Consider the following 8,959-nt stretch of genomic DNA (forward strand, 5'->3'; position numbering starts at 1 on the left):
GAGCAGCCTCTGCTTCCTACGCATACACACACACACACGCACACACACACACACACACGCACACGCACACACACACACACACGCACACACACACACACGCACACGCACGCGCACACACACGCATACACAAACACACGCATACACACATACACACACACACACGCATACACAAACACATAAACACACATACACACATACACACACGCACATATACATGCACAAATACACACATACACACACACACTGATAACAGTGGAACTGTTGGCAATAAAATGGCATTGGATAAAGAATGGCTCGGGCTCTATGAAGATTTGTTTCTGTAAAATAGTATTGTTTGATGTGGTGAGATAAAACTTTGTCTGCGATCTGCGGTCTGTTGCTCTGGCGGGTGGGCGGGTGGGGTTATTAAATCACCCAAATTCTGCTAAAACGATAAAGGGAGGAAGCGCCGCCGCTTTCTTTCCGCTCCTGCGATGTGTCACCGAGCGGCGCGGCGCCTGCTGGCGCGGTTTCGGCAGCAACCACCGAAACTCACCTTTTTGTCACAACCCCGACGCGCGCTCTCGCCGGGTCTTGTCCCCGGGGACTGTCTGTCATCTCCCTCCGAGGCCTCATCCCCGGAACGGCGACGGCGTCGCCGCGCGCGGCCGTGTCGTTGTCGATTTGGCGGACCCTCGTGCTCACGTTTCTCCGTCACAACCCCTCGCTCCACCCGCTGGTGACCTTCAGGGTGACCACGCGCCTCGCCTCGCAGCTTTCGGAGATGCCGATAGAGGCGGGTGCGCGAGCTGAGGTGCTGGATGCGTGGCGGTGCCTCCGCATGGTCAGGTCATCATCTCATATGAGTCAAGCAGGAAGTGAGCGTTCTGGTGAAGCCATGTCACCGTTTCTGATGATTAACTGTGAAACTACGCGTGTCCCGTCCCTGGTGCAAACAGAGGCGGGGCCCCTCTTCTCCTTCCTCTTCTTCTTCTCTTCCCTCTCCTTCTCTTCCCCCCGCTCCTCCTTTTTCTTCTTCTCCTCTTCCTCATTGTTCTTCTTCTTCTCCTCCTCCTCCCCCTTCTCCTTCTTCTCCTCCTCCTCCTTTTTCTTCTTCTTCTCCTCCTCCTTCTCCTTTTTTTCTCCTCCTCCTCCTTTTCCTCTTTCTCCTCCTCCCCCCCCCCCTTCTTCTTCTTCTCCTTTTTCTCCTTTTCCTCCTCTCCTTCTTCTTTTTCTCCTCCTTCTCCTCCCCCTCCTCCTTTTTCTTCTTCTTCTCCTCCTCCTCTTTCTTATTTTTTTCTCCTCCCCCTTCTTCTCCTCCTTCCCCCTTCTTCTTCTCCTCCTCCTCCTCCTTCTCCTTCTTCTTCTCCTCCTCCTCCTTCTCCTTATTTTCTCCTCCTCTTCTTCCTCATTGCTATTCTTCTCCTCCTCCTTTTTTTCTCCTCCTCCTCCTTTTCCTCTTTCTCCTCCTCCCCCTTCTTCTTCTTCTCCTCCTCCCCTTCTTCTTCTTCTCCTTCTTCTCCTTCTTCTCCTTTTTCTCCTTTTCCTCCTCCTTCTCCTCCTCCTCCTCCTTTTTCTTCTCCTCCTCCCCCTTCTTCTTCTTCTCCTCCTCCTCCTTCTTCTTCTTCTCCTTCTTCTCCTCCTTCTCCTCCTCCTCCTTTTTCTTCTACTCCTCCTCCTCCTTCTTCTCCTTTTTTTCTCCTCCTCCTCTTTCTTTTTCTCCTTCTCCTCCCCCCCCCTTCTTCTTCTCCCCCCCTTCTTCTCCTCCCCCTCCTCCTTCTTCCCCTTTTTTTCTCCTCCCCCCTTCTTCTTCTTCTTCTTCTTCTTCTCTTCCTCCTCCTTCTCACTCTTCTTCAGTTTGGTTCCCACACCCCTCCCCCTCATTTTAAAGCCTCTACTCCCGCACCTTCTCCTTTTTCTCCTTTTCTTCTTCGCCTCCTCCTTCTTCTCCTTTTTCTCCCCTTCTTCTTCTTCTCCTCCCCCTCCTTCTCACTCTTCTTCAGTTTGGTTCCCACACCCCTCCCCCTCATTTTAAAGCCTCTACTCCCGCACCTGTATCTCTGTGCCCCCCTCCCCTCCTCCCCACATAGGGGGCACTTCCGGCCATGCGAGGCCCGACGCGGACTTTAACCTTTCGCTGTCGCTCGCAGCGCTCTACTCACAGAGCAGCCCCCCGCAGCGCCGCTGTGCTGATGCAAGACTTCCTCGCCGACATTTGGAGATGAGCCCCACGGCGGGTCCTCCACCCCCACAGCCCACCCGGCCGCCGGCTGGGGGGCGCGGGGGCGGGCTACGTACGGCGTTGCGACAGGTTCGTTTTCTAAATGTTAAAGTGTGCTACGTCGGCTTGTTTAGATCTCCATGCGTTACACAACACCCCTCTATTGAAGTGCGCGGAGGGCGCGAAGCGGAACGAGGTTTCAAGTCAAGCCAAAGCACCCGCTCAAGGCCGCGCCAACGTCTGCCTTTCCCTCCTCGGTTGAAGGTCATCGACGCGACACGGGCGGAGCCTCAGCGCCGAAGCCGAGAGCCGCTCCGCCAGCCGCCTCCACACTAACATACACTAAGGACAGCAGTGGAAAAAGTATTTTCAAGTATTAACAACAATCATAATGCGGCGTCCATTTGTAAAAACAGTCATAGAGCGACATCCAATGACAGTAGCAGCCCATAATAACAGTAGTAATAAGGGTGATAGCACTAAAGATCCTAATATAACGGCACTCGTAATAAGTAACGGTCTTAATGCGTAGGCTGCACTCCAGAATGCTATTAGATGCAGTGTGCAAAGGGTCATCCAGAAAATATTTCTGCTACTGGTGATGATGATGGTGATGAAGGTGATGATGATAATGGTGACGATGATGATGATGATGGTGGTGATGATGAAGGTGATGATGATGGTGATGTTGAAGATGATGATGATGGTGAATATGATGATGATGATGATGATGATGATGATGATGATAGTGATGATGATGATGATGGTGATAAGATATCACAAATTAGGGAGGGAGTAGGAAGATTGGGTGAAGAAGCGTATCCATAGCTAGGTGGAGACAGGAACTGGTGATGTTGGTGGTGCGCGGTGGTGGTGCGTCACCCCATACCGAAATGGCTCCCAGCTGAACTTCATCAGATGCGGTGAACAATGGTTGGACTCGACCACTTTAGGAAGCCCTGTTTCTCTCAAGGTTCTCTTTTAAGATTACCTTACAGTGAACTTCTCACTGATGTTTTGACTCTACTGGATGGTGACTTTTTTTTTTTGGACTCTTTGTTTTCTCTGACATCGTGGGCCCGGTTATTGCTAATAACTTTGGTGGTAGAGAGAGGATAGCGTAGAATGCCTCTTGCTCTCTCGCTCTCTCTCTCTCTCTCTCTCTCTCCCTCGCGTGCGGGCGTGTGCGCTCGCTTGCTCTCTCTCTCTCTCTCTCTCTCTCTCTCTCTCCATCTCTCTCTCTCTCTGCTAGAGGGAGCAAGTGATAGCTGAATGAGTGAAATAGAAAGAGTGAGAGAGAGAGAGAAAGAGAGAGAGAGAGAGAGAGAGAGAGAGAGAGAGAGAGAGGGGTAGATTGTGCAGCAGAGCGAGCGAGGCAGCGACCTGAGGGCGACCAAAAGAAGACAGGAGAGAGACTCTGCAATCGATCTGGGGAGGAGAGAGACGCCCGAGGGGGACCAGAATGACTGCCCTCCCTCACTTCTAACCCCCGCTGACCCGGCTGGACCCGAAGGTGAGAGGCATCTGCGTCATCACTCTCATCGAAGAAACATGCACATGTTTTTATATGCCCCTACGTTGTTGTGTCTATTTATTGGCTTTATCGACTAATTCAAAACACATCTCTCTTCAGATGAATAGTGCAGAGCTGCACGCCACATTTCCTGCAGTGTTTGACACACATGCTTTCCTGTTATCGAAGAAGACTATTAGACAATAAGACTACTACTTATTTTTGCACCATAAGCATATTCTATAGCACATGAACATGTACATGCAGGTCCAGGCGTTTATAAGTAAATACAGTTTTCCACTTCACTCGGTATCGCTCCCTCCAAGGCTGCGGAGGGTTTTCGGGCTTCGGTTTCGTATTAGTTGCAGTGTGTAAAAGGTTTTTTCTCGGAGTGTGTGGGTGGGCGACGGTGACACATCTCGCACTTTCGCTGGAAATAGTCTGTGTGTCACCCAATGTTTTTGAGGCCTTGATTGGAACCCTACCCACTTCTGACGGCGCAAAAAGCTAAAAGTGACCCCGCCTCACGCTTTTGTATCTATAGTCACTTCTAACAGCGATTACACCCTGAAATGAAAGCGCGAGGGATTGAGGGGTGACATGCGCCCCGTTCCGATTTTTTATATTATTTTTATTTGACACTGTCCAGTCGATTTTGATGTTGGTTCACAGTCCCGCGGCGGCCGTTGCTATGGCGCTAACGTGGCCCATTTGCGTCCTGCTGGGGTTCTGGTTCTCCCATCCGGCTCAGAGCCAGAAGACTCCTCCAGGTACTGTACTGCCTTCACGTCAACCCTCACACACAAGACAGATTGTGTTCTTTGTGTATAATATTGTGTAACTATTTCCTGGATCGATATGGATTGTATGGATGGATTGTGCTTCACGTCCATGGTGAAGCACAGTCAGTCGGTCAATTCGCACACTCCAAGGCGATTATTCCCAAACCGAGGTGCTAGACCCCGAAAAGGGTACGCGAGAGATCGCGGAGGGGGGTCTGGACTGGGCCGATATGAGGCGTATGTTTACTAAATTCATTTAGTATTGGTTCAAAACTCCAGTTCAAAGAGAAATTGTAACAAAAGCCATGAATAATTCGGGGGAAAAAAATGACCACTAATGGATACATGTTTTACTCTCAAATGGGGGGGCGGGGGGTCCAGATTTAATCAGGTGTGATTTAGGGTGTCTCTCAGGGAAGAGAAATTGGGAACCCCCGACTCTAAATCGCTTCTGGAATTGTTATTAAAAGGGTGAAAACTAAAAACAACTATAAGCTGCCCCGTGTCTCTAAGACAAAAAGTCCCAAGTTGACTTCCATGTGCTATCTGTGTCGTCGCTGTGCTGCCCTCCGCCAAGGGTTGCTCGCCCCACGACCCCGATGGAGGTTCACCCTTAATCTCTCTCTCTCTCTCACTCTCTCGCTCCTCATGGATACCGTGGTTGTGTCTTACGCCCTCCAAGGACTTTCTTGTGTGAACGACTATGTCAACAACGTCAGCTGCACGTGGAACCACTCTTGGCCGAACGTGGGCGTCGACTGCTGGGTCCTGGCCGCCAAGAACACCTGGACGCGGAGTGGGTTTGATAGACACCACCGCCTGATGATGTAAGGGGCGAGAAACACTGCAAAAATGAGACGGCGGAGAATTTGATATGAATATTATATTATATAAATATATTACAAATTAGACTATTTAATGATAGTTACACAGTAGTTGCATTGATTTTGTCATTATCCCAAGGGCTGAGATTTCAATTTTCTTTCTTCTTCTATCTTGTTTTTTTCTTTCAATTTAGTCGAAGCTGCAAGCTGAAGCGGCTGGGAAGCCCCGTGCCACACTGCAGCTTTGTCTTTGAAAACAAAGTAGGAACACTTGGAAAAACTCCTAGCAAATAACAATAACACTTATTGTTATTTGCAAAAAAATAAAAATAAATGCAGTCAGGGCAGTATCACCATAAAACGCATTGGAACAAAAACAAAGACTCTTATTTATTGAACGCACCGACTTGTGCCCCTGCAGGAGTTCTCCACCTTCGAGGTTCTTCCCAGCATCTGGGTGGAGTGTAACTATGTGCAGGTGGAGAACCTCACAAACTACGCACCGTGCGATCACAGTGGGTACCCCGTACCGCTCCCCTCGCCTTTCACTTACCTTTTCTCCCTTCTGGTTTCTCCTTGTGGGTTTTTCACGTGAGCGACCCTTACAATTAAATTTTTGTGAATGGAAATTATAGACATTAAGTATACTACAAAAGCAAAACATTGTGTGATGTCCACAATGTAATGTTTCAGAACATTTAAGGTAAAAAATAATAGAATGCTTAAATATGTACATTTTTCGCTTTTTACATTTTTTATAATTTTTTTAAACTACATGCACATTAGTAGGTGAGTAGGTAGGTCAACACTATATGAATTATTATGATAAATTAATTTGGGGGTTTCTTTAAACTGCTCTCGGTATCAGAGAAGAAAAAATAGAAAAATGCCTAAGTTGTTCTTATTTAACTGAACAAAACTAAGTCAAATGTATTCAATCTTTGTGTGTGTGTGTGCATGTGTGCGTGCATGCGTGGGTGTGTGCAACAGTTAAAATGCACCCTCCCAGCACTCCCAATGTCAGCACCAGCCCCAACGAGACGTGGATATTATGGAGTCCGGGTAGCCCACGTTCCTACTATTTTAAAGAATTTGAATTTCAACTTCAGATCAAACAGAGTCACCAACAATGGAAGGTGTGTGTGAGGAAACAAAAATCCATGTATTTTTCAGGTCTAATTGTATATATAATAATAAATACATATTTATTAATATCTCCATGTATTGTTGGATGGTAAGCTCTCAAAGTAGCCACACTCCTTACCTAATTCTTGGCTATTCTTGATACATTTCAGGAGGCCAGCTTGTTGTACACTCAGGACCAAGAGCTGAGAATCGTTGCCTCGGGCAGGAAGCCGGGGAACTACCAGGTCAGGGTGAGAGTCAAGCCCCCCGTGCCTTACACAAACCCCCACTGGAGCGACTGGAGTCCCATCACGTCCTGGATAAGAGAGAGACGCTCCACACTAGAACACCAAGGTAGGATACAGTACCTCCAAAGTTTGGCCTTCCAACGTCTTCCAATGTCTTCCAATGTCATCCAATGGGTTCCAATGGGTTCCAATGTCTTCCAATGTCTTTCAATGGCTACCAACGGCTTCCAATGGCTTGCAACGGCTTCCAAGAGCCTCTTTCTGCTAGATCTCAAAAGGAATACCTGTTGTACTTCTACATACTTTCAGATATTTCCCCTTTGCTGACGATAAATCTCTGTCCTCTTTTTCCTCTGTTCTGCCAGTGTCATTTCTGGTCTTGGCCTTGTCTTTAGTGGTCATCTTCATCTTTGTCATCATCATACTGCTGGTTCTTCTGAGGTCTCGCATCAGCAGACAGTAAGTGCAGTGTGCACGAGTGCTTGTGTTTAAAAGTGTTGTCTCTCTACGGCTGTTGGTTTTTCTAAGGCGTCGCCTTAGAAAGGCGCTTTCTTTAAATCGTGAGCTTTAAATCGTTCTGTGATCCCTGCGTTCCAGGCTCTTCAAGGGGAAGCCAGTGCCGGACCCTTCAGAATACTTCAAGAGCCTCCACTCCGGAAACCTCAAGGTGAATATATAAATTGTGCTGATGTAGGCTATGTGCATTTAAACCGGTGGCTAATACAGGGGCCACAATAAAAAAACAAAAGCCGCAGCCTGACTTGCCCTAAACCCTTCCTCAGAAATGGCTGAATCCTCAATCTGCGGACAAGTACTTCTTCACCACCCCGCACTGCGACAGCGTCTCCCGGGTGGAGGTGTCGTCTGACTTCTGGTACAAGGACGGCGCCACTTCTCCCTCCTCTTGTGGCGCCATCTCCACCTCCACCAGCGCCCTGCTTCACCCCCACCCCGACCACCTCTCCAGCAGTGGCCCTGTCTCCTCCACCTACTTCTCCTGCTCCTCCTCCTCCCCGTCCTCCTGCTTCTCCAACCTGGGTCACTTTAAATCCGCCAGCACCCCACCCCCGTCACTGGCCGACCCCTGCCCCGTCTTCCTCATTCCCCGCAGCCACTGCTTAGGCCCCGCCCTCGACGACTGGACCCCGCAACTCCAGCTGCGCCCTTGTCCACCAGGGGCCCGACAGCTAAGTGAGCCCCAGAGCCCCGACTCAGGCTTTGGTGTGGGGATGGAGGAGCAAGGACTGGCGGAGGAGAAGGCCTTCGGGCGGTTGTCGGAGGAGGAGTACGGTGAGGTGGCTTCAGGCAAGCCTCCCAACGTCCTCTTCCTGGTACATCACCACCACCACCAGCACTCATCACAAACCTCTTGCCTGCCTTCCCCGCCCAACCCTGATGATGGTGGTGGTGATGATGCTGACAATTCGGGGCCAGAGGCTCCCGCGCTGCTGGATGGTGTGAGCTACGCCGCCTGGCCCTTGGGAAGGTGTAGCTCCATGCCAGTGGAGCCTTGCAACACAGGTTATCTCAGCGTCAAAGAGCTGCAGACCCACTGCAGCAACAAGTCCATCTGACCCGCTGCTCCCCATCCATATTGAACCGTTTGACGTCTTCCAACATGCCTGGGTAGAGCAAATGCATCCAAAACCGCCGAGTTTTAAGACTCCGTCGTTTGCTGTAATTGCCGCTACGATCATTCAGGAATCTAAATGACTTCTACAGTACAATTAATGGACAATAGTTCATCTTGGCGACATTAATTTAGTTAGCAATAAAGCACATTCTGACACGGTATGATACAAGGGCAAGAAAACCTCGCAGTACTTGTCCTGGGAGCTTGTGACCTTTGCTGTCCCTCTGTTATTAGATAAAACTTCATGCCAAAGCCTCTTCAACTTATCCTAATGTTGCGAATAAGTTATAAGTGCTGCGCTCCACATGTGGATTGATTATCCTTTGCTAATTGTAGTATACTCTATTTTGGCATTCGAATATCGTGAGAAAGCTGCTGTGTCTATGTGAGACTTACTGTGTGACTGTTGTCCTGAGGCCCTGAAAAAAAAAAATACTTTCAATCACAATCAATTCATATGGTGTGAAATAAACAAACCAACATTTACAGTAGGGTGACATTTTTTAATATGAGGGCTGAGCACAAAAGGAACACTTTGGTGCTAACAATATGGACAATGACCACAACCAGAATTGCCCTGCTCCTGCTCGTGTGCACCGCATTGTGTAGTCTAAATGTCAACAGCAAAGTCTTT

At 48.9% G+C, this 8,959-nt stretch overlaps 1 protein-coding gene across 1 annotated transcript; it reads left to right on the forward strand.

The window, feature by feature from the left end:
- Positions 1-4,404: 4,404 nt before the first annotated feature.
- On the forward strand, positions 4,405-8,330 carry il2rb (interleukin 2 receptor, beta; the record flags this gene model as incomplete). Its single annotated transcript, XM_080009569.1, has 9 exons — positions 4,405-4,483; positions 5,178-5,322; positions 5,514-5,580; positions 5,741-5,834; positions 6,310-6,455; positions 6,615-6,798; positions 7,058-7,151; positions 7,290-7,359; positions 7,475-8,330. 9 exons carry the CDS (start codon positions 4,405-4,407, stop codon positions 8,264-8,266), a joined length of 1,671 nt encoding a protein of 556 aa, XP_079865695.1. The 3' UTR covers positions 8,267-8,330.
- Between the last annotated feature and the right edge of the window lie 629 nt (positions 8,331-8,959).

The sequence above is a fragment of the Zeus faber genome (genome assembly GCF_960531495.2).
Source record: "Zeus faber genome assembly, chromosome: 11".
NCBI lineage: Eukaryota > Metazoa > Chordata > Actinopteri > Zeiformes > Zeidae > Zeus > Zeus faber.